Source organism: Oreochromis aureus, linkage group 6 (assembly GCF_013358895.1).
Source record: "Oreochromis aureus strain Israel breed Guangdong linkage group 6, ZZ_aureus, whole genome shotgun sequence".
In the NCBI taxonomy this organism is placed as follows: domain Eukaryota; kingdom Metazoa; phylum Chordata; class Actinopteri; order Cichliformes; family Cichlidae; genus Oreochromis; species Oreochromis aureus.
The window spans coordinates 23,047,057-23,072,175 of record NC_052947.1 but is presented as its reverse complement, the minus strand read 5'-3'; the positions used below and the strand labels follow the sequence as shown (position 1 = coordinate 23,072,175).

The window sequence follows — 25,119 nt, the reverse complement described above, 5'->3', positions numbered from 1 at the left end:
CTACTATTCTTTAAATTTTTTTGCCTCCATATAGAATGGACTGTCTCCGCTGCACATGTCAGCCCAGGGAGACCACATAGAGTGTGTAAAACTACTGCTGCAACACAAGGCGCCTGTTGATGATGTCACACTCGACTACCTCACAGCGCTGCACGTCGCAGCTCACTGTGGCCACTACAGAGTAACTAAGCTCCTCCTGGACAAGAAGGCCAATCCCAATGCAAGAGCACTGGTAAGGGTTCAAAGAAACAACAAGAGAAGCACCAAAACTGGTATTAACAGAAATTATTATGATATTTAGTGATGCACATATTAAGATAAAAAGAGTGACACTATGGATCGTGAATATCTTGCGATTTACTAGTATGCTATTTATATATTTATATTTCCATATTCTTTCATATAAAATGTTCCTGGGGAATTTCAAACTGCCATCTTGGATTGTGAAGTCAGCATTGATGGTCTGAGTTAGAAATCTGACTTGAGGGGCAGATACAGTTAAAAAATTCAGACTGGGAACACGTATATTCTGACTTTTCACCTTCAAATTAAATGCCTCTTAGGTTTGGAAATGGTCAGAATACAGTTAGTTTTAATGATATATAAGAGTCGTAACAGTAGTAAGCATAGGGTTAATCAGATTATCAGGGGTCAGTCGACCCAAAAAGTTTAATAACTCCTGAAATATAAAATAAGGTTATAAAATGTAAATACTCCAATGCTACCTTTTTACTATAGAGACATGCATATTCCTGCTAATTTTTCTCTTATTGTCTCTGCCAGAATGGTTTTACTCCTCTCCACATTGCTTGTAAGAAAAACAGAGTGAAGGTGATGGAGCTGCTAGTCAAATACGGTGCCTCCATACAGGCAATTACCGAGGTGAGATTGTTTTGGTGTGTCAGGATTTCATGGATTAGCACAGTATACTTTGTTGCTTACATTGTTCTAAATTTGCATTTAATGCTTCTCCTTTTTGTTCCTGCATGTCTCTGTTTTCATTATTGCAGTCTGGTCTGACTCCCATCCACGTAGCTGCTTTCATGGGTCACCTCAACATCGTTTTACTTCTACTGCAGAATGGAGCTTCTCCTGATGTTCGTAACATTGTAAGTAGTAATTTCTTCTATCAGGTCAGCGATCAGCAGTTGGAAATACACGTCACAAAGTAAACACACATTTTTCATTTGTTTCAGTGCAAACACCTGAAAAATTGTACCCCGTTCTGGTGCACATTTTGTGTTTAGCACGTTGTCTTAAAGCTTATAAATCTTCTGCCTTTGCATATCAGCGCGGTGAGACAGCTCTCCATATGGCAGCACGAGCAGGACAGATGGAAGTGGTTCGCTGTTTGCTGAGAAATGGAGCGTTGGTGGATGCCATGGCCAGGGTGAGCTGTAAACATTAATCACTCTTTCCTTCTGTTTACAGTAAATTTCTATATTTCAAGCACTGGTTTGATGCTTGATATCACCTGTCCCAGCTCTGGCTACACCGTCACTGTTCATTCTAATTTTACTGGTTTTAAACAGCTGCATCATTTCCTTTTATCCTTGTCTGCTAAAACATGTACTACCTCTTTTTCCTTCAACTACAGGAGGACCAGACTCCCCTGCACATTGCATCCCGTCTGGGAAAAACAGACATTGTCCAGCTACTATTACAGCACATGGCCTACCCGGATGCTGCCACCACAAATGGCTACACTCCTCTCCACATTTCAGCCAGAGAGGGGCAGGTGGAGACAGCTGCTGTGCTCCTGGAGGCTGGAGCTTCACACTCAATGGCCACCAAGGTGAACAGAGGATGAATGCATGTAGACAGATAAATAACATGTGATAAGTTAAATCAGTGGAATTTTAATTGATCCCTTTTACATCTACAGAAAGGATTCACTCCATTACATGTTGCAGCAAAATATGGAAGCCTCGACGTAGCAAAACTTCTCCTTCAGCGCAGAGCTCTTACTGATGATGCTGGCAAGGTGAGCTGAAGTTGTAGAAGCATATTCTGAAACAAAACCCAGCATTGAGGGTAATTGTTTTAATTTCAGTGAGAGACACATTACACTTAACCTTTGATCTGATTGTTTTCTCTGAAACACAAATTATGGAATAAAACTGACTTGAAACAAAAAAAAACACAAAAAAATCACAAAGGCTTGCAAAAAGTTTAATTAAATCAAATGCTTCTTTTCACAGAATGGCTTAACTCCACTACATGTGGCAGCTCACTATGACAACCAAGAGGTGGCGCTGCTGCTCCTGGATAAAGGTGCATCGCCTCATGCTACTGCAAAGGTTAGGCTGAGTTTTAAAGAAAAAAAAGGTCCATGAGAAGCTCACACTTGTTTGGATGTACTGTACTTCTATCACAGTGTATATCTTCTTTCTTTCCTCTGTTTTCAGAATGGCTACACTCCTCTCCACATTGCAGCCAAAAAGAACCAGACAAACATTGCTTTAGCGCTACTGCAGTATGGAGCAGAGACCAATGCTTTAACCAAACAGGGAGTCAGCCCTCTGCATCTGGCAGCTCAGGAAGGACACGCAGAGATGGCCAGCCTCCTGCTGGAAAAAGGAGCCCATGTGAACACAGCGACAAAGGTCACACTCACATTTTTATTTATTACGGTTTGAAGTGGAAACAAGAAATACATGCGCTCTACATACAGCTGTATAAAACTCTTTAGTTCTTAAGCTGAGTGCTCTATAAAAAACAGTTTTGTCTAATTTGTTCCATGAAGCAATTTATTACTATGTTAAGAAAAGTAGTAAAATAAATGTGTGTTGAAGGATGGTAATGTGACATTGCTTTGTGTTTTACAGAGTGGACTAACTCCTCTGCATCTCGCTGCCCAAGAGGACAAAGTCACTGTAACAGAAGTACTAGCCAAACATGATGCCAACTTGGACCAGCAAACCAAAGTACAGACATGCATGTGCATGATAAATTTAACAAGTATACACAAAAGAAAACTGTTACTAGTAATGAAAACCTAACAGAATGCTAATCTACAAGAATGTTCTTGTGTGAATGACAGTATGTCTTGCTTATTTTCTGCTTATTCGCTTTATGTTTACATGCTAATATTTAAGTGTATCATATGGACGTGCATGTAAATACCTGCAATCCAGAGGCTTTTTAAAAACATAACAAAGTCTTTATCATATGTCATATATTCAGGAAGCATTAAGATTCAGTGTAGTGCTTGCTTACAGCAGATCAGTTTTCATCTCTCACCCTCTCCCCCCTTGCTACAGCTTGGATATACCCCTCTGATCGTCGCCTGTCATTATGGAAATGCCAAGATGGTTAACTTCCTGTTACAACAAGGAGCCAGCGTCAACTCCAAAACCAAGGTTATATTTAAATCTTAAATTTGATTTAAGATTTTCTCTGTTTAACTTAAACTGCAGACAGAGCGTGAAAACAAAACTCAGATATAGCATCACTTTCGTTTTAGTTTCTACTGTGACTTAACAAAATTTTGTTGTCTTCTTTTTAAACTTTTGTTCTGCAGAATGGTTACACACCACTTCATCAAGCGGCACAACAAGGGAATACACACATAATTAATGTTTTACTACAACATGGGGCCAAGCCGAATACTACTACAGTGGTAAGACACAATAGAGCCCAAGCATTTACTTTTAATATGTGAAATATGTTGTGAAAAAAGTTCTGCTGGTACGCTATCGTATATCCTTCTTTCTGTTAGAATGGAAATACCGCTCTGTCAATTGCGAAACGTTTGGGTTACATTTCTGTGGTAGACACACTGAAAGTCGTCACTGAGGAGGTCATCACGACCACAACTGTAAGCTCATGATTGCTTTAGCCTCTGTAAATGGAGCCAGGAATGTTTTTCTAAACTTAAACTATAACCTTTCTCTGTTTTGGTTGTCTATTTTCTATGACTGTGAATGGTGTCACATTAGACGGTTACAGAGAAACACAAACTGAATGTTCCAGAGACCATGACTGAGATTCTCGATGTGTCTGATGAAGAGGGTAAGTTACTTAAATGTAGAAAACAAGAATTTAGTGCGCTGCTCATCAATCAATTAAATGTATGTTGGGAAGTTTGATAAGCTGAGAATTAAATAAGATATACAAAGGAAAGTTTTTAATTTTTTCATTGTTCGTAACAAGGTTTGGCATTTTTGTTGTATCTTTTTTCCAGGTGAGGACACAATGACAGGTGATGGGGGAGAGTATCTAAGAGCAGAGGACCTCCGTGAGCTGGGAGATGACTCTCTGCCAGGACATTATCTAGATGGCTTCAACTACATGAGTCACAACCTGGACAGGTCAGAAACAGCACACACATATTGTATTTGACAAACATATAAATTTGCTCACAGCAAACCTTCCTGATCTGCTGTTAGCCAAGTTCATCATCATAAGGAATACCTAAGTAATGCAGATATATACAGAAAAAGTCTGAGAAGATTCACCTTGGTTTTTCATCAGGCCCCAACACACTCCCATTCACCAAAGTTTCCATCAAAGAGAAGTTCTCATTGAAGATCTGCTTACAAGTCACCAGGTAAGCGTAGTATCCGTAGTCTAACCTTCATTAAAGTATCTTTAGACACTCGAGGTGAGTCCAACCAGCCTGCTGATGCTTGTTGTTCTTTAGGTGTCAACACTGTCTAGAGAGCATGAAAAGGACTCATTCCGTCTGAGCTGGGGCGCTGAACATCTTGATAATGTTGTGCTGTCCTCCAGTCTGCTACATTCTGGGTATAAACACACACAAACACACACAGAGAAAAACTCAAACTCCTTTCTTTCAGAGAAAATCCAAATGTCGGGACTTAACCCAGTTGCAAACTTAACATACACATTCCCATTATGTCTGGAAATACTGAGGTTTTTTTTAAAACCCACAATTTATAAAGTCCACAAGATGCCATAAACTTTTTGTGGACTTACATTAAATCAGCTTAGGGTACACACTTTATCCAAATTTCTTTAGTAAATTATCTACAATCAAATGCAGAATTGTCTTTATTGTCACTACACTCAGATACAGTTTAATTTTGCATGGCGTCTCTTATAGAAATAAATACATTAAGCTCATCTTTGGAAATTCTACCAACCTGTTTATGGTAGCAGTGCCCTCTAAAGGCACATTGACTTCAAAGTAAAATAATTTTTTTTTTTTTACACTTGTAGCATTTTAATTTCAGAGTGAGCTTGGACATTAGAATTCAGACTAAAGGCTCCATCTTTATACACAAAGGTGTACATCATGGATAAACAGGCTATGTGGGCATTTCTAACTGGATCTTCTCATTTGCATTTTGCTTTGTGTACAGTATGTGCAGCAGCATGTCAAAGGATCAGCTGAAATTGATTTATTTTAATGATTTACTTATACTCAAAGCAATTATTCTACCATTGTTGTGTATTTTCTGGTTCTAATTTAGTTTACTTGCTGATATAGTCACCAAAGTTTAAGACACAAAATGGCATCTCGGTGCTTTGCAAGCCCTCATTTCAGTAAATCTTTCTCCTGTTTACAGCTGTCCTTCAGCTTATATACCTCCTGCAACAAATTATTGACTGTTCTGCTGCTTGTGCTGGCTAATGCACTACTTCAAGGGTTGTCATTATGTTCTGAAATAGATATTTCATCTTTTACATGCCCTTATTTTTTCTGGTGTACTTTTGGTGTATTTTTCATGCTTTCTCATGTGTCTTTTCTACTCCTTTTATTTTTGCTGCTGTGTAATTATCTGTCTGGTCAGGTTTTCTCACTTTTACTCATTCTTTTTTCTCTCTTTCTCTTTTGTTTATTTTGTTGTTGCTTCGATGTGCATTCTCTTATCTTCTCTGTGTTTGTGACTCTGTGTGTGTGTGTGTGTGTGTGTGTTGTTTTTGTATTCTGCTTCTAGCCGTTCCTCACCATGCCTAGACCATGACAACAGCAGGTGAAGTCTTTATTTTGTCTATTTTCTTATCTCCTTTGTGCCTTTACTTCTTTTTCTTTGTCACTTTTGAATGATTTTCTCATTTCCATCCTGCTTCTCTGCTTTATTTCATAATGAATGCCCTTACATTACCTGAAATAACCAGATTTTTTAACCTTAGTGCAGCTCTAGCTTTTCTAATCTTGGTGATCTATGGAGACAAAGTCCCAGTGTACCAGTCATATAAAATAAATTAATTTTATATTGTGTAAGAGTACACATTTTATCATTAAAAAAAAGTCAAATCTGAATTTGGTAGTCCTGGTAGAGTGATGCTGTTTTGTACTTTTCTTCCTCCTGCTGTCAACAAATAACAAAAATCAATGTCTTATCGGCTTTAGATTGAATGTCTTTCCATTCTAACCCATCCATTGCAGGCTTTGCCCTGTTTTTAATGCAATTTAATTATATCAGTTCATAATACAACCTGTGTCCTGACCAGAATCTTGCAAGTTAAATAATTAAAGCAGAATAAAACCAAAAAAGTGTTTCTCCAGGATAAAGTGATATTTATTGAGACCTATTTGTTATTAATGTCTCTACTCGGGTTACAAAAATAGCCTTTTCTTTTACCTTTACTTGATTCAGTTGCCTTGTCAGCATGGAGATTTTGCATCTTTATTTGTTTGAATGTCTAGAAACCAATTCCTCCCTTTTATGGTGCCTTTTCTTTAGCTTCCTGGTCAGCTTTATGGTAGATGCCAGAGGTGGAGCTATGCGTGGTTGCCGTCACAATGGTTTGCGAATTATTGTCCCACCAAGAAAGTGCTCTGCACCGACACGTGTGACTTGCAGGCTGGTGAAGAGGCATCGTCTGGCCTCTATGCCACCTATGGTAGAGGGTGAAGGGCTGGCTGGTCGCATTATAGAAGTGGGACCCACTGGAGCCCAGTTCTTGGGGTAAGTTTGGTTGAGTGTGTGTGTGTTTGTGTGTGTCTGCGTGCATCTACTAACAGTTTGTGTACTTGCTGGCGGCTTTGTACTATCTTGTATAAGTGTGTTTCAGTAGTTGTGTGGTGTGTTCATACTTTCTTCTTCACTCCTCCTCTCTGCTGCGTATGGATCAGTAAGCTCCACCTACCTACAGCTCCACCCCCTCTGAATGAGGGTGAGAGCCTGGTCAGTCGCATCCTGCAGCTGGGTCCTCCAGGAACCAAGTTCCTCGGGTAGGACCATCTGAGGGTGCTACCCAACCACCCTCAAATCCTGGTTACACGCCCACCCGTGTTTTTCCCTTGTCCTAAAATTTGAATTTTTTTTTTAGTTTTTCATGATATATATTAATTATTATAATTTATTTTTTAATGTGGGGCTTCTTTTCTTTCTTTGAAGAGAAGCACAGCTTTACCACCTGACCTGTTATCTTATACTGTTGAGTTTTTTTCATGCTTCCCACAAGCACCTATCTCCCCAATCATGTTTCTAGTTGGATTCTGGTCCTGATGTGAAATAGATGTTTGTTTGTTTTTGTGTTCATACTTTGTGTTTTGAAATTAATTTTAACTGAGTTTTTATTGTTTTCTTTCTTCGTAAATTCATTCACATGTCAACCTAAACACTATGCTATCATTGATTTTTCTCTGGAGTTAGCGCTGAAAAGCATTAATTAGCATTAGTCCAATTTGTATTTGCTTTTACCTTGTCACACCTTTTAGGCCTGTGATTGTAGAGATCCCCCATTTTGCTGCTCTGCGGGGCACAGAGCGGGAGCTAGTGATCTTAAGGAGTGAAACAGGAGAGAGCTGGAAGGAACACCACTGTGACTTCACTGAAGAGGAACTGAACCAGATACTTAATGGCATGGATGAAAGTAAGGGATCTGAAGTGGCCTGTGATGTATAACCGTGACTGATAGGTTGATATCTCAAAGCAGTTTATGTAAAACAATACATGAATCCCATAAAACGAGCAACACTAGAGCAGGAGAGAGTTGTCTCATAGATGTTAAAATGCTAGTGTAATAATGTGAAGCACAGGACGTAAATAACAAAGCACTGACTTTATGCTTTCTTTCCCAGAACTTGATTCCCCTGAGGAACTTGAAAAGAAAAGAATATGTCGCATCATCACCAGAGACTTCCCACAGTATTTTGCTGTTGTGTCAAGGATAAAGCAGGACAGTCATTTGATTGGTCCAGAGGGTGGGGTCCTCAGTAGTACTCTCGTGCCCCAGGTCCAGGCTGTATTCCCTGAAGGAGCCCTTACTAAGAAGATTAGAGTTGGGCTTCAGGTGTGTACATTCCTTGACTCGTATACCAACAGAATATCCAAATTATGGCTATGAAGAAAAAAAAATGAATACATATTACCACATATCTTGCCCCAGGCTCAGCCTATTGATGTTGACATGGTGAGAAAGATTCTTGGTAATAAAGCAACGTTCAGCCCAATTGTCACATTGGAGCCAAGGAGAAGAAAGTTCCACAAACCCATCACAATGACAATCCCAATTCCCAAGACCTCCAATAGTGATACCACATTCAGTGGGGAGACCCCAACTTTACGTTTGCTTTGTAGTATTACAGGTAAGTATCTATAAAAAAATTAAAATCCTTTCTTTTAGAAAGAAAACATCTTGGACAGCTTTCAGGCACACCTCATTGGATGACATATTGAAATGCTCCCGTTAACATCCTAATTTATTTCTTGCTTGTGCAATTGATGTTTTTTCATAATTTTATTAAGATTTCTATGTTTAAAATCTTAATATAAAGCTCTTTAGTCAATCTTTGATATTTTTCTTTGTGTGCTGTTAAAATAAATGACCTGATTTAATGGATGTAATTTATCAGAACTTCTTGGTGTTGGATGTATCTTGTCTTAATTCCAATAAAAAGACAAATCCTGCATAAAGATTAAAAAATATTGAGTGAACTGTTTTCAGAGGTTGGGTAACAAATCATTGGTTTACCTTTCAGGTGGTACCACTCCTGCACAATGGGAGGACATCACCGGCTCCACGCCTCTTACTTTTGTTAACCAATGTGTTTCCTTCACCACGAATGTGTCAGCAAGGTAAATCTTTTATTTGTTGGTAAATGACGATTCACAGTTGCAGTCTTACGATTGAAGGTTATACACCTTTATGCTTAAATTTTTACCTGGTGATACTTACCTAAAAGTGTCATTCATTTGTAGATTCTGGCTGATAGACTGCAGACAGATCCAGGAGTCTGTTGGCTTTGGCACTCAGGTCTACAGAGAAATCATCTGTGTCCCATACATGGCTAAGTTTGTCATTTTTGCTAAGACACTTGACCCCATTGAGGCTCGCCTGCGGTGTTTTTGCATGACAGATGACAAAATGGACAAAACCTTGGAACAGCAAGAGAACTTCACTGAAGTCGCCCGCAGCCGAGATGTTGAGGTGCAGTCTAATACTGGGGAATAAATAAGACAAATCAAATTGTGTGCACAGGTTTATCTAAAGAGGGTTAGAAAGTAATTGAGGAAAGTAGGTCGATGTCAATTAATGATGCACTTGGTTAAGTGGGTATTTAAAGATTTTAAATCAGACGCAAGTTATTACTGACTAATTCTTATTAATATTGGTTCTTGTTCATGTCTGGAAAGAAATTGAATAATATTTTCCAAGAATTTATGTTTCTTTTGAGCCATGGAAACATTTAGATTTGTCATATCCTGATACAGGTGCTAGAGGGGAAACCTATATTTGCTGACTGCTTTGGAAACCTGGTGCCTCTTACCAAGAGTGGGCAGCACCATGTGTTCAGTTTCTATGCCTTCAAAGAGAACAGACTGGCCCTCTTTATTAAAGTATGACTTTAAATCTATTAAAATATATAAAATGTTTACTTTTTTACTTAGAAATTCACAAATCTAAATATATGCAAGTCAGAGACGTATTTTTTTTCCAAATATGAGCAGATTCGAGACACAGCACAGGAGCCATGTGGTCGATTGTCTTTTACCAAGGAACCACGCACATACCGTAGTCTTAATCTCAATGCAATCTGCAACCTAAACATCACCCTTCCACCATACTCAAAGGTCAGTTTTTAAATATTTTATCATGTATGCTAGATGATTTTAACTTTGAAACTGCTGCATTGTTGATTTCTCCTCATTTTTATTCTTTTATTTAGGAGTCTGATTCAGACCAAGATGCAGATGATGAGGTAAATAAAGTTTGTTTGTTTTCAGTCTATAGCAAAAAACCTAGATGGTATAATTAGGTTGCAGCTTACTGTGATTTGACTTCTTTTTTTTCAGAGTGAGAAGAGTGACAAGAAATGTAAGTTGTTATTTTTTGGTATTTGTGCTCTATTGGAAGTTAGTTTTCTTATATATTTTGTCACAATAGACCAAGTATCTAAAATGCATGATAGAAATTCATGCATTAAGTTAAAAATTTGCCTGTTATAAATACTAACTACTAATTACTACTACTAACATTGTATGCAGTTACATGTTTGTAACTGGAGGATATGCTATGGCTGCTATACTTTATGTTCTCCTCACTCCAAACTCCACTGACTTTCCTATCATTTCAATTTTCTGCTATATTTGTTTTTATTAATTTCATACAAAGGTCAAAATAGTATTTTTTTATATATATCTTCTCAAAATTGTTTGATTCTCTAGATATTTGTACTTGACGTTAATCTTAACTTACAGATACTTATGTTTTATGACAATAACATTTATTATGTAACAAGTATTTTTTTTTTTGACATAATATTTTCTCACGTTAAACCTCAGCAGTGGTACCAACCACGTGTAAAAATTGTTATTCACAGAAAACAAACAATATCATGTTGTTTGTGCTTGATTACTAGCCAATTTATTATTATATAATTCATGTTCTATGATTTTCTTTAGCCACTGCTTTCTCCTTTGTAGTTTTATTTCTTTAAATTATTTTTTTTTTCTAAGTTACTTTCATTCACTCATTCACACAAATTTTAAATCTGGTTTACATTGTTTTACCTCACTGTTTTTATTTTCTATATATGCAATCATGTCACAATACTATAGGATTCTAGCAGTAACAACTTGTAAGCTATAATATTTAATGATAGTGAACACATCAAATAGAGTGTAAATGCTAAATATAACAGTATTTTATACTAACTAACAATTCTATCTATTGTGGTGCTTACAGTTAGTAAGTACTGAAAAGAGACTAAAACAGTCAAGTAACATTGATTCTATTACTTTGCTTACCTCATATTTTCTCTCAAATATCTTATAATTTTTTTAATTCAAAGTTTATTTGTTGGCAAACATGACTATAATAGCAACAATCTTGAGAAGTTTTGTTTGTCTGTTTTCAGTCCTTCTTGTACCTTTGTTCCATATGTAAGTTTATCTGTTTCATTTTGTTTTTGGTATATCTTGCAATTCATTTTTAATGCATAGTCAAACATTTTAGATTATTATGGTACTTGTTTACATTCTATTCATTTTGTTACACCTCTTGGCTTTGCTTATGCTGTTGCTACTCTACCTCCCTTCAAGTGTCTGGGGACTACTTTGTCTTCTTTGGTCTTCTTTTTGAGACTTCCTTATTCTCTGCCTTGTCATCTTCTAACTCTATGAACTGAAGATGGATTTTTGATGGCATTATCTTGATGACAATTTTCTGATGTCTCTCTCCCCCACTTCATTTGTCCCTTATGTTCTGTACCCTTTTTGGTTCTGAAATATTTTTCACTGAAGACGATGAATCTGAATCGACGGAGACATTCTCCTTAAGAACTAATCAACCTCTTGACCCTGCAACCCTTGCAAGCCCAGATCTCCTGTCAGACACACCAGATGTCAGAATGTCTGCTGTCTTTACTCCAGATATCTATGAAGAAAGAGCTGAAACTAATAAATTGGAGGAAAGAGAATCTGTGGCCACTGTAGAACAATTCAAAGACAGAGTAGAAAAGGCTGGTGAAATTAACGATCGGATGAATGTTAGTAAACTGAGAGGACAACAAATTGATGCTATCAAAGATAAATTTTCACTCTATGGGGCCAACGCCCTTGAAGAGCCAGTCATAAAGAACACTGACATTGAGAAACAAAGTTTAAGTAGATCTTACACAGATGTTAGAGAAATCACATTGTTCTCCCCCCCTACCTCAGAGACAGAAAAATGCCTTGGGCAGAAATCTGCTAGGACATGTGGTTCTCAAGAAGACCTTGTCCAAGATGGATTTGAACAGGTCATTGAAAAGCATGCAGACAAAAAACACCCCCCAGATATTAAGAAACCTATTCGGAAAAAACTTAGAGACAGATCGCGTTCTGGATGTAGCAGTTCTGAGGGAGAGTTGGAAAGGATGAGCTCTGAGGAGTCCTTAGATGGTGATGCTATTCTTAAAGAGAGTAGCCTTTTATCCACCCAAGTTGTCGAGCCACCAGCTTCTCCTTTGGTGGTTGAGACACCTATAGGATCAATAAAAGACAGGGTAAAAGCTTTACAGAACAAAGTTGAAGAGGAAGAAGTGCAAAAAAATACTAAAGTCTTTACATACGATGGAAAATCTTCTATTACCACAAAGAAAATGGAGGAAGCTATGCCAGAACTTCCCAGAGTTCCTAAGTCACCTAGATCTCAGACAGAAAGATTAGAGGAAACTATGTCAGTGAAGGACCTGATGAAAGCTTTCCAAACTGGGGAGGACCCGTCAAAGAGTAAATCTGGGCTTTTTGAACACCAATCCTTGCAGTCTTCTGGTATTTCCACATTGATTTCTGAATCACCAGGTTCGGAAACGGTGCATGATATAGAACAAAGACCTACACAGGAGCCAAAATCACAAATCCAAACTCAAAAGCCCACGATTTTCCATCAACAGAGTAGTGTCAAGAAAGGTGATCAAACAAACATCAAGGATGAACCAGCAAACTTAATCAGCTGTAAAGAATCACAGTTCACTTCAGACAGTGTTTATATTGAAAAGATGGTTAAATTTAATGATACTGTTCAACGAGATGATGAAAGTGTTAGCCCATTGCGAGAGGTATCGAACTTGTCAGAGAAGGAGGGATTCTCTGTGAAACATCTGATAAAAACATTCCAGACTGGACAAGAAGATCAAAAAGGTAAAGCGGGGCCTCATTCAACACTGATATTAGACTCTAATGATTCTGAAGAGAGAGAGACAAATGAACAAAGTCCTACACAAGAGCCAGAATCACAAAGCCAATCTCAGAGACCCACGGTTTTCCATTCGAAGAGTGACGCTGATGTACACGGCGTCATAAAGACAGACACAGATGATCAATCACAAAGTTTAATCAAAACGGAACCACAGTTAATTTCAGACAGTTCCCTGTTGAGAAAGACAGTTACGTTTGCTGACACAGTTCAGTATGATGCTGTAAGCCCACAGCGAGATGTGCCAGAGTTTTCAGAAAAGCAAAATGTGTCTGTTAAGGAGCTGATGAAAACCTTCCAGTCTGTAAAAGACCCCTCAAAAACTAAAGTGGAACTTTTTGAACACAAACCTGTGGCTTCCTCTATTTCAACATTAATATCCCATTTAGGAGATTCTGCAGAGATACAGAGTACTGAACAAAGTCCTACAAAACAGACAAATACTCAAATCCAAAGTCAGACCCTCACAAATGTACATCAACAGAGTGATGCCAAGCAATATGACCAAGCAGAATTGGTTGATCAACCAGTAACCTTAATCAAAGAGGACTCACAGATAATTTCAGATATTCCTTATGGAAAGTCACTAACATTTGTAGATACACTTCAGGGTGATCAATTATGTCGTAATGAGGGGCCAAAGATGTCACATAAAGATGCCATGTCTGTGAAGGAGCTGAGGAAAACATTTGAGTCTCAGAAAGACCCTTTGAAGAGTAAAGTTGGAGCACTAGGGTCAGAGTCAGGGACTGAGTGGAGTGAACACAGTCCCAGAAATGAGCCAAAATTGCCAACCCAAATGCAGAATATCACAACTTTCCAACCGCAGAGAGATGTGAAGGATTTAGAGGCCCAAACTGGCCTTCTACAGAATCCTGAGAGTTCACAACAAATGTCGGACATTTCTTGTTTTGGAGAAACAGTAAAAAATGCTTATGGAATTCAGTTAGATGACGGAAGGGTTAGCTCTTGGAGTGATGATTCAGAGTTATCAAGAAGGATAATGCAACTCGAAGAACCAGCTATTAGAAAGAGTATATCTGATGATACACAGATTAGCCCTGATCGCAGACCTTCTGAGGACTTTAGTGCTGACATAAAAGCTGAGCTGGAGGAGAGTCCAAAGTACCAGCAGTTCAAGCAAACAGCTTCAGATGTCAGACATCAACTTGAGACACCTGAAGAGGAGAGCTTTGCTCAGGATTCTGATACTTATTTTGAGGAAGACATAAGTCCCAAGTATCTTGAGAGTCACAAACATAAAGGCATGGATAAATTCTCGGAGACTAGTGTTATTACAACATATCACTCCAGCACTGGTGAGAGAGACAGTTCTGAAGGACTGTCAGGACTGAGCAATGAAATCCATTCGTACTCTACTAAAGAAGATGGAATGTACGTTATACCATCAGAGGAAGATCTAATCCAAGTAGAGATAAAAACATCTAGTCAGGCTGATGTAATTAGAGAGAAAGAACTCATGCCAACTTCAGTAACTGAGACGTCACTCCAGGAGGTTTACATTGACAAAAAGGTACATCAACAATCGTATGAGCATTCCGCAAAACCAAAGGAGATGGCAGGGATGCTATCCCTGCTGAACAGTGACCTGGATCAGTACCTCAAGGACAAGCCAGTGAAAAGTGAGCATGCAGAGGAAGTTGTTGTTCAGGAAAACTTTGAACAAGTTATTCACACCAAAATACATCAGTCTTCTAGTGCTGATATGGAGGATGATATTAATGATGAAGAGACACAGATTGATGTGGCTGAAGTAAAAGAACTAACACGATGTTCTATATCAGAGACTTCATTTCAACAAACTTGCATTCAGAAAAGCTTAAGCCTACAACAGTCTACAACGGAAAAGCAATCTACATCTGAGAAAAATATGTCTGGCCTGTTGTCACTTCTCAATATTGACTTAAATCAACATCTTCAGGAAAGGCCAATGGCAGTACAGTCTGAACCAGAAGAAGATCTAGTCCATGAAAGTTATGAAAAAATTGTATTGTCAAGTCATGATTTACAGGACAAACTAGGTGGTGAGGAAAATGAAGTTCTGCAGAGTAATGTAATTACAGAGAAAGGTCTCACACAAACTTCTGTGAGTGAGACTCCATTTCAAGAAACTTGTACTGAGAGAAACTTAAAACAACAAGAATCTGCAAGTGAGAAGAATATGTCAGGCTTGATATCACTTCTTAGCAGTGACCTAATTCAACATCTCAAAGAAAAGCCAGTGACAATACAATCCAAGCCACAGGAAGAGCTAGTCAGTGAGAGGTTCCAACAGGTCATATTGACACGTGATAATTCGGAGGGCAAAATAGAGGGAGAGTCAAATGAAGACCTTCAGACAGATGTAATTGGAGACAGAGAAATACCAAGTTCAGTGGTGGAAACTCCATTCCAAGAAGTTTGTATAGAGACAAAGGCACACCACCAGCCATCTACATCTGAGAAAAATATGTCTGGCATGTTGTCACTTCTTAGTCATGACTTAGGTCAACATCTTCAGGAAAAGTCAATGGCAATGCAGTCTGAACCAGGAGAAGATCTAGTCTGTGAGAGATGGGAACAAATTATAATAAAAAGTAATGATTTACAGGTCAAAATAGGGGAAGAGCCAACTGAAGACCCACAGACTGATGAAATTAGAAAGAAAGAGCTAACGCCAACTTCAGTAACTGAGACTCCATTCCAGGAGGTTTGCACTGACAAAAAGGCACATCAACAATCGTATGAGCAATCCGCAAAACCAAAAGAGATGGCAGGGATGCTATCCCTGCTGAACACTGACCTGGATCAGTACCTCAAGGACAAGCCAGTGAAAAGTGAGCATACAGAGGAAGTTGTTGTTCAGGAAAACTTTGAACAAGTTATTCACACCAAAATACATCAGTCTTCTAGTGCTGATATGGAGGATGAGATGAATGCACAGACAGATGACCAGACACAGATTGATGTGGCTGAAGTAAAAGAACTAACACCATGTTCTATATCAGAGACTCAATTTCGACAAACTTGCATTGAGAGAAATTTAGAACAACCAAAGTCTACAAGTGAGAAGAATATGTCAGGCATGGTATCACATCTTAGCAGTGACCTAGTTCAACATCTCAACGAAAAGTCAGTGACAATACAATCCCAACCACAGGAAGAGCTAGTCAATGAGAGGTTCCAACAAGTCATATTGACAAGTGATACTTCAATAGACATGATAAGGGGAGAACCAAGTGAAGACCTTCAGACTGATGTAAGTGGAGACAGAGAACTAACACCAAGTTCAATGGTGGAAACGTCATTCCATGAAATTTACATAGAGAGAAAGGCACAGCACCAGCCATCCTCATCTGAGAAAAATACGTCTGGTATGTTGTCACTTCTTAGTCATGACTTAGATCAACATCTTCAGGAAAAGTCTGTGCCAGTGCAATCTGAACCAGAAGAACATCTAGTCCATGAGAGATGTGAACAAATTATATTGTCAAGTAATGATTTACAGGACGAAATAGATGGTGAGGCAAATGAAAACCTGCACACTGATGTCATTACAGAGCAAGAACTCATGCCAACTTTGACAAGTGAGACTCCATTCCAGGAAGTTTGCCTTGAAAAAATGGTACAGTATCAACAGTCATATGATCCATCTACAAAACCAAAGGAGCTGTCGGGCATGCTATCCCTGCTGAACAGTGACCTGGATCAGTACCTCAAGGACAAGCCAGTGAAAAGTGAGCATACAGAGGAAGTTGTTGTTCAGGAGAATTTTCAGCAAGTTATTCACACCAAAATACATCAGTCTTCGAGTGCTGATATGGAGGATGAGATAGGTGCACAGATGCATGACCAGACACAGATTGATGTGGCTGAAGTAAAAGAACTAACACCATGTTCTATATCTGAGACTCAATTTGAAGAAACATGCATTGAGAGAAATTTAGAACAACCAAAGTCTACAAGTGAGAAGAATATGTCAGGCATGGTATCACATCTTAGCAGTGACCTAGTTCAACATTTGTCAAAAATGCCAGTGAAAATACAATGCAAGCCACAGGAAGAGCTAGTCCATGAGAGGTTTCAGCAAGTCATATTGACACCTGATAATTTGGAGGGCAAAATAGAGGGAGAGTCAAATGAAGAGCTTCAAAAAGATGTAATTGGAGACAGAGAATCAGCTTTGGAAACTTCATTCCAAGAAGTTTACATAGAGAGAAAGGCACACCACCAGCCATCTACATCTGAGAAAAATACGTCTGGCATGTTGTCACTTCTTAGTCATGACTTAGATCAACATCTTCAGGAAAAGTCTGTGGCAGTGCAACCTGAACCAGAAGAACATCTAGTCCACGAGAGATGTGAACAAATTATATTGTCAAGTAGTGATTTACAGGACAAAATAGATGGTGAGGCAAATGAAAACCTGCACACTGATGTAATTAGAGAGCAAGAACTCATGCCAACTTTGGCAAGTGAGACTCCATTACAGGAAGTTTGCCTTGAAAAAAAGGTACAATATCAACAGTCATATGATCCATCTACAAAACCAAAGGAGATGTCGGGCATGCTATCCCTGCTGAACAGTGACCTGGATCAGTACCTCAAGGACAAGCCAGTGAAAAGTGAGCATACAGAGGAAGTTGTTGTTCAGGAGAATTTTCAGCAAGTTATTCACACCAAAATGCATCAGTCTTCGAGTGCTGATATGGAGGATGAGATAGGTGCACAGATACATGACCAGACACAGATTGATGTGGCTGAAGTAAAAGAATTAACACCATGTTCTATATCTGAGACTCAATTTGAAGAAACATGCATTGAGAGAAATTTAGAACATCCAAAGTCTACAAGTGAGAAGAATATGTCAGGCATGGTATCACATCTTAGCAGTGACCTAGTTCAACATTCGTCAAAAATGCCAGTGAAAATACAATGCAAGCCACAGGAAGAGCTAGTCCATGAGAGGTTTCAGCAAGTCATATTGACACCTGATAATTTGGAGGGCAAAATAGAGGGAGAGTCAAATGAAGAGCTTCAAAAAGATGTAATTGGAGACAGAGAATCAGCTTTGGAAACTTCATTCCAAGAAATTTACATAGAGAGAAAGGCGCACCACCAGCCATCTACATCTGAGAAAAATACATCTGGCATGTTGTCACTTCTTAGTCATGACTTAGATCAACATCTTCAGGAAAAGTCTGTGCCAGTGCAATCTGAACCAGAAGAACATCTAGTCCACGAGAGATGTGAACAAATTATATTGTCAAGTAGTGATTTACAGGACGAAATAGATGGTGAGGCAAATGAAAACCTGCACACTGATGTAATTAGAGAGCAAGAACTCATGCCAACTTTGGCAAGTGAGACTCCATTACAGGAAGTTTGCCTTGAAAAAATGGTACAATATCAACAGTCATATGATCCATCTACAAAACCAAAGGAGATGTCGGGCATGCTATCCCTGCTGAACAGTGACTTGGATCAGTACCTCAAGGACAAGCCAGTGAAAAGTGAGCATACAGAGGAAGTTGTTGTTCAGGAGAATTTTCAGCAAGTTATTCACACCAAAATACATCAGTCTTCGAGTGCTGATATGGAGGATGAGATAGGTGCACAGATGCATGACCAGACACAGATTGATGTGGCTGAAGTAAAAGAATTAACACCATGTTCTATATCTGAGACTCAATTTGAAGAAACATGCATTGAGAGAAATTTAGAACATCCAAAGTCTACAAGTGAGAAGAATATGTCAGGCATGGTATCACATCTTAGCAGTGACCTAGTTCAACATTTGTCAAAAATGCCAGTGAAAATACAATGCAAGCCACAGGAAGAGCTAGTCCATGAGAGGTTTCAGCAAGTCATATTGACACCTGATAATTTGGAGGGCAAAATAGAAGGGGAGTCAAATGAAGAGCTTCAGACAGATGTAACTGGAGACAGAGAATCAGCTTTGGAAACTCCATTCCAAGAAGTTTACATAGAGACAAAGGCGCACCACCAGCAATCTACATCTGAAAAAAATATGTCTGGCATGTTGTCACTTCTTAGTCATGATTTAGATCAGCATCTTCAGGAAAAGTCTGTGGTAGTGCAATCTGAACCAGAAGAGGTTGTAGTCCATGAGAGATGTGAACAAACTACTGTGAAAAGCAATGATTTACAGGTCAAAATAGCAGAAGAGGAAAACGAAGAGTTGCAGACTGAAGTAATGGGAGACAGAGAAATACCAAGTTCAGTGGTGGAAACTCCATTCCAAGAAATTTGCATAGAGAGAAAGGCGCACCACCAGCCATCTACAACTGGGAAAAATATGTCTGGCATGCTATCACTTCTTAGTCATGACTTAGATCAGCATCTTCAGGAAAAGTCAGCAGTAGTGGAATATGAACCAGAAGATGAACTAGTCCATGAGAGCTACAAGCAAGTTATAGCAATAAAGGATTTCAAACAAGAAACTCATGCCTTATCTCCTGAACATAAAATGATGTCCCCAGCAGATACAATTTTTGACAGCCTGGATATCACTAAAAAACAACCTTTGGAAAGTGGTTGGCACACATGTTCTAAAGAAGATGAAGGCCTAAAGAGTTTTTCATCTGAAGAAATTAAAACCTTAACAACGGAATGGATGGTGGATGGGAAGTCATATGCACATGACTATCAAAGTGAACATGAAGATGTTAGTGTTGCTGTCTCTGATTCTGTTCTCAGAACACATCTTTTTCAAGTACCAAGTAGTTTTAACACACTACAGCGACCGGCTGATTTAGAAAATCTAAACACTGTTGTATTTGATGACCCAGCTAATGAGTCATGTCATCGAGATTCACTAGAAGCTAGCCCTCTTGTGGAGGATAAATCGTCACAGAAATCCCCTGATTCAATTGAACCAAGCCCTACCAAAGAATCTCCTTGTCCAGACTCTCTTGAAGGAAGTCCTACTCAGTCAAGCAATGCAGAAGTGAAGATCCCAGCAACGACTGCTGTATATGAAGATTATGCTTCCCAGCTCAGAGCATGTTTTGCTTATGACAAAAATATTTACTCAGATGAATGTGAGCATGTTGAACGTGATAACAATCTTGAGACAACTGAAATACACAGTGAAAATAAAGAAGACAAATATTCTGAATCCACAAAGAGAGTCGCTCATGGTGAGAGTCTTCACATGTTCGTCCGGCAAGACTGTTTTGACACAGAAGAAAGGGCGGTTGATGGCACCAATAAACAGTTAACACCAGAAGAGGAGATGTTTAAAATGGCTGCAAAGATCAAAACATTTGAGGAGATGGAACAGGAGTCTAAACTGCAGAGAGAAAAATCTTTTGATGCTATTGTACTATCAGAAACAAATGGTCAGGAAAATGGTGAGGTTGATCTTAAATCTGGCCCGGTTTCACAGTCTGTCCCACAAGATACAATAGAGAAAATAACAGAGAAATACGTGACAGAAAGCATTCACACACTTACGGAGGCACCGAATATTGCTTTTAATAAGAAAGAAGAAATTCAGTCACATCCTAAAAGTACTCACTCAGTTGACAGCTCACTGTGTTTAACTGCAACTCCAGATGAACCTGATCAAGAATGTGAGTACTCTGTGCCACACAAAGATAAAGACACTATTGGAGGTGTAGTCACTGACATTCCTTTTTCTGGATCAGATGAACATCATTTAAATGATGACAAAGAAGTTGGATCACCATTTACAATCGGTTCAGCTTCAGTCAGCCAACCTCAGACTACAGTGTGTACTAAAGAAGAAGAATTTGTTGTAGAGTGTGAGGGTCTTTGCATTTCAGAGGACAGAAAAACACCAGATAAAACACCAAGTGATGAAAAAACCCCTGATCCATTTCAGTTTCAAGAGGGAAAGCTATTTGAAATGACCAGAGGTGGAGCTATTGACATGACAAGAAGCTTTGATGAAGAAAGGGAAGCACATGCCTTTTTTCATATTGGGGAACATCCAGTTGATGAAGTTGTCCCAGAAGAGACTGAACATTCTCAATCAAAGTCTTTAACTTTACAGATGAGTGATTATGTCTCAGATGTAACCCATCAGGAAACCCCAAATTCATATTTGACTCAGGGTACCAGTGACAAAGCATCTAGTCCCAATTCTGAAACTGTCATCATAGCTACAAGTGGAAAATCACAACTTGAGAAGCCACTTACTAAAGTTGAAAGTGCCAGCTCTAGCTCTGCTTTAGACAATAAAAGCCTTGAAAGTCTCGGTCTAAGCTATCTAGACTCTACCATAGCCGATCTTCAATCAGACATATCCACAGTCGCTCATTCATTCTACTCAGACCAGAGCCATGATTTCTCAGACTCCTCCCCTGATGATGATGATGATGATGATGTTGAGGAGGAAGAAGACCAGCGCTCAGTCATAGAGATGGCTTTTTCATCTGGTCAGCCTAGCATGCCAGGATATAATCAGGACTCACCTGCACCTTTGACAAAACCAGCCACGGCAGTTAAGGGAGATGGTCATTATAAAAAAGCCAAGAAAGACACACAGATATCTCAAGTTCAAGGAGAAGAAGAAAAAAGGTCCACCTTAGCCCGTAGAACTAGATCTGAGGCTAGTGACATAAATAAATCTTCTATTAAAGACAGCAGGAGTTATTCTGACGGTAGTCAGCCCACTAATACAACTGACCTTTCCCCTTCCAAACTTACTGTAATGACGCAAGAAAAAGCTTTACCTCATATGATCTCGACATGCTCTTCTCCAAGGAAAGACAGCCAACTGTCCAAGACTATAGAAACATCTGTTAGGCTTTCTTTGGATACCGATGATATAAGTAGCGGTAGTCACAAGAGCCCAGATTCTGTTATCTTCACATATGACATTCCTGCTTCGCATAGTTCAGGTTCTGATGGCAGTAGAGTAGAGCCAACAGAGCATTTGTCTTGTGAGACAGAGGATGTATTTGAATCCAGGCCTGCCTGGAATGAAACAGTGGAAACTCAGATGCAGAGAATCATCGATGACCAAACTTCAGAATGTACGGCAGGTATGGCCAGACTCAAAGTGGGTTTTTACATTCTTATCTCTTCCTCTCAGCTGCAAGAGCCTTTTCCCTCTTCCTAAGAACAATATCAACATTACTCATTTTGCATTGCTTTCATATGTTGTGACTTGTCTGGTCCCACCTTGCACAGTTTAGTGTCTGTATTTTGTATGTGTGTATGTGTGCCCCTATGTGTATATTTTTGTGTTGTGCATGTAAGTTACTTTCCCATCTGTGTTTGTGAATATGCAGTCTCAAGATTGAATGGCCATGTTGGCTAATGAAATAGTCTAAGTAGTTTTAATGAAGACTTATTGATTATAGATGAATGAATGATTATTATATGAGAGTATTGTCTGTACTAATAATACAGCTTTACTAATATCAACATAAGGAAAAGCAGATCTATAACATTACTTACACTAATGACTGAAAAGCATGATGTGCTGACCGTGACTAGTCATTTGTAAGAAAACGTTAATTCGTAACAAATTTCAGCCTTTACGTTATCATCTACGTCATTATTACAGATCTACATTTATTTTACAGCCTATAGCATAGAATCCTCGTGAAATATTACTTTACATGTACACATTCACATAACATATACCTGCAATATCTAAAAAGAAATTTACTCAGTATATTTTTATTCACTTCAGGAGTTGTTAACATTTAATGTTTGGCTATGGTGGCATTTTTTTTTAGTCGATTGGCAGGAAGATGCTGACAGGAAAGAGGAGACATTAGCTATCATTTCAGATCTTCTTGGCTTCAGCTGGACTGGTAAGCTGTCAAATTATGCAATTAATTTTAAGTTTTATATTTTAAATTTTAAATATGCAATGTATTTTAGGAAGAGGCTATATTTTAGGCAGAGGCTTTATTTACTGCATTTTTCAAATGTTATTTTAACTTTAACTCAACTATTCATCATCAGGAACAGATGATATTATACATAATTCAGCTCTTTTGTTATTTGATTTGTTCTTCACCTCTCAAGAACTTGCAAGAGAACTGGAATTCAGTGAAGATGATATTCAGCTAGTGAGAACAGAGAATCCTAATTCCCTCCAAGAGCAGAGCCATGCTTTACTGCAGCGCTGGGTTGAACGTGAGGGCAAACATGCCACAGGTCCATAGCATTTTGTCTTGCCAGATATGCCTTTCATGAAATTATTTGTGCATTTGGTAGACCCATATTCAAATCGCTAATTGAATACAAATGTTATATTTTCAGTTTTTAAGTAATAGAAATGAATGTCTCTAGTCATCTATTAATAAATTATTGGTTCTTCCACAGAGGACTGTCTGATTAAGAGGCTGACTAAGATCAACCGCATGGACATTGTCCATCTTATTGAAACCCAGATGAACAAGTCAGTTCAAGAGCAAACATCTAGAACTTATGCAGAGATAGAGAAGACACTGGATCACAGTGAAGGTAGTTGTACTTCTTAGCACACTGAAAACCCTATCTTACACCAAGCTCCCTGTGTGAATACTTTTATTCATATATATACATATATATATTGTTTTTAGTGTCAGTAGCCTTATCTTCAGTCCAAGAGGATGCAGACAGCCCCAGAGTTGTGAGAAAAGTGGAGTCAGATCGCAGACCACCCCCAGCTGTTTCAGAAGAGGACCTCTCAGTCGCTTCACTACTGGATATTCCTTCATGGGCAGAGCCTGTTGGACAGATCCACTCAGAGAGCATGCATGGTGACCTATTGGAGGAGCTTGAGATCCCGCAGTAAGTTATTCATTTGAAAAGATTCCAGACTCTGCAAAATGCACTGGCAGTGCAACACAATGTCAGATTAAACTACTCCTTTTCTCAAGCTTAATGTTTCCCACCAAGTTGTCCTCGGGAAACAGAACAGTGTCCTATCCTGCTTCAGTCTGTTCTTTGTGTCATATACTGGGTGCAGTTCTTTGGGTGTGTTTCCCTTTTAGCTTGTCAGATTAGGACTCGGAGACGCACATTTATCATTAAAGTCTGATTTTGTGACCTATCTTTCTTTTTGTTCTGCAGTGAGTTAAATCCTAACTTGTGGACCTCTGAGGATGTAATTACACGTGAATCAAGTCAAGACAACTTAGATGAGCAAGTAAGTATGCAGCCCACTTCAAAAGAAGCTGCATTTGGGAGCCAAGCAACTCAGGTTTATGACCCCAAAGTGAAAGACCAGGAAGCTCATTTCATCAGCTCTTTCCAAGGTGGAGCTCAAGTCAAAGATGGTCAAAGCCTAGAGCACTGTGGTTGTGAAGACAAGCAAGGTCAATCGTGTGATATTCACTCATCTCACTCATCTTTTTCTGTCAGAGACTTTACTCTGAGGCTGTCAGAGTCAGACAAAGCTGAAACTGACGTCAGTAAGCTTTGTGATGAATTACGTTGTGCACCCTTGTTTTGCAGCAGAGATCCAGCCAGTTCTAGTGAGGTCACAGCCCAGTTCAAGAGAGTACTCTATAGTCATGACAAGACCACACAGGTTTCAGGTGTGGACATGGACACCAAACCCTTCAAGTTAAGCAAAGAAGAAATAACAAAGTGCCATATATATAGTGAAGTCATTCTGGAAAACTTGCCCTTCATTGATGATAATGCTGATATGCAGGCAACTGAACTCAATATTGCAACAGCTAAGTCCAGCAACGTGAATCCATTTAAAAATGACATACAGACAATGATGCCATGCAGTCAGACAACCTGTCGCCCTCATTGTATGGCTTGTGACTCAACTGAGATGTTCTGTAATTGTTATTCTACTACTACAAACAGTAACAATGTTGTAGCAGAAGCAAACAGGTCGTGCATTACTGAGCCAGAGAATTTGTCTTTCCACTATTTCCAGCCTGTCACTTATCTCACACTACAAGCACCTGAGTGTGGTATCACATTACCTTCCACTTTTATAGACTGCAGCCGATTGACCCCTGATTCTTTAGCATCTGAAGAGCAGTGTGGCTCCCTTTCACCTGCTAATGA

The 25,119-nt window shown here is 38.9% G+C and overlaps 1 protein-coding gene across 2 annotated transcripts in view; it reads left to right on the top strand.

The window, feature by feature from the left end:
* The window catches only part of ank2a (ankyrin 2a, neuronal), a 78,545-nt gene that overhangs the window by 27,544 nt on the left and 25,882 nt on the right, over window positions 1–25,119 (top strand). Inside the window, exons 9-40 of one of the 2 annotated variants that reach the window (XM_039613527.1) lie at window positions 35–232; window positions 784–882; window positions 1,011–1,109; window positions 1,292–1,390; window positions 1,598–1,795; window positions 1,886–1,984; window positions 2,202–2,300; window positions 2,409–2,606; window positions 2,829–2,927; window positions 3,264–3,362; window positions 3,524–3,622; window positions 3,722–3,820; window positions 3,942–4,014; window positions 4,187–4,313; window positions 4,477–4,552; window positions 4,646–4,749; window positions 5,907–5,942; window positions 6,657–6,881; window positions 7,637–7,791; window positions 8,000–8,211; window positions 8,308–8,506; window positions 8,900–8,996; window positions 9,120–9,348; window positions 9,633–9,758; window positions 9,870–9,992; window positions 10,088–10,120; window positions 10,215–10,236; window positions 22,836–22,913; window positions 23,131–23,262; window positions 23,431–23,571; window positions 23,670–23,880; window positions 24,163–24,238. In XM_039613527.1, coding sequence (XP_039469461.1) covers window positions 35–232; window positions 784–882; window positions 1,011–1,109; window positions 1,292–1,390; window positions 1,598–1,795; window positions 1,886–1,984; window positions 2,202–2,300; window positions 2,409–2,606; window positions 2,829–2,927; window positions 3,264–3,362; window positions 3,524–3,622; window positions 3,722–3,820; window positions 3,942–4,014; window positions 4,187–4,313; window positions 4,477–4,552; window positions 4,646–4,749; window positions 5,907–5,942; window positions 6,657–6,881; window positions 7,637–7,791; window positions 8,000–8,211; window positions 8,308–8,506; window positions 8,900–8,996; window positions 9,120–9,348; window positions 9,633–9,758; window positions 9,870–9,992; window positions 10,088–10,120; window positions 10,215–10,236; window positions 22,836–22,913; window positions 23,131–23,262; window positions 23,431–23,571; window positions 23,670–23,880; window positions 24,163–24,238 — 3,960 coding nt within the window. Of the gene's footprint in view, window positions 1–34; window positions 233–783; window positions 883–1,010; window positions 1,110–1,291; window positions 1,391–1,597; window positions 1,796–1,885; window positions 1,985–2,201; window positions 2,301–2,408; window positions 2,607–2,828; window positions 2,928–3,263; window positions 3,363–3,523; window positions 3,623–3,721; window positions 3,821–3,941; window positions 4,015–4,186; window positions 4,314–4,476; window positions 4,553–4,645; window positions 4,750–5,906; window positions 5,943–6,656; window positions 6,882–7,636; window positions 7,792–7,999; window positions 8,212–8,307; window positions 8,507–8,899; window positions 8,997–9,119; window positions 9,349–9,632; window positions 9,759–9,869; window positions 9,993–10,087; window positions 10,121–10,214; window positions 10,237–16,801; window positions 22,134–22,835; window positions 22,914–23,130; window positions 23,263–23,430; window positions 23,572–23,669; window positions 23,881–24,162; window positions 24,239–25,119 lie in introns of those variants that run through there. The other variant, XM_039613526.1, reaches the window with a different exon arrangement.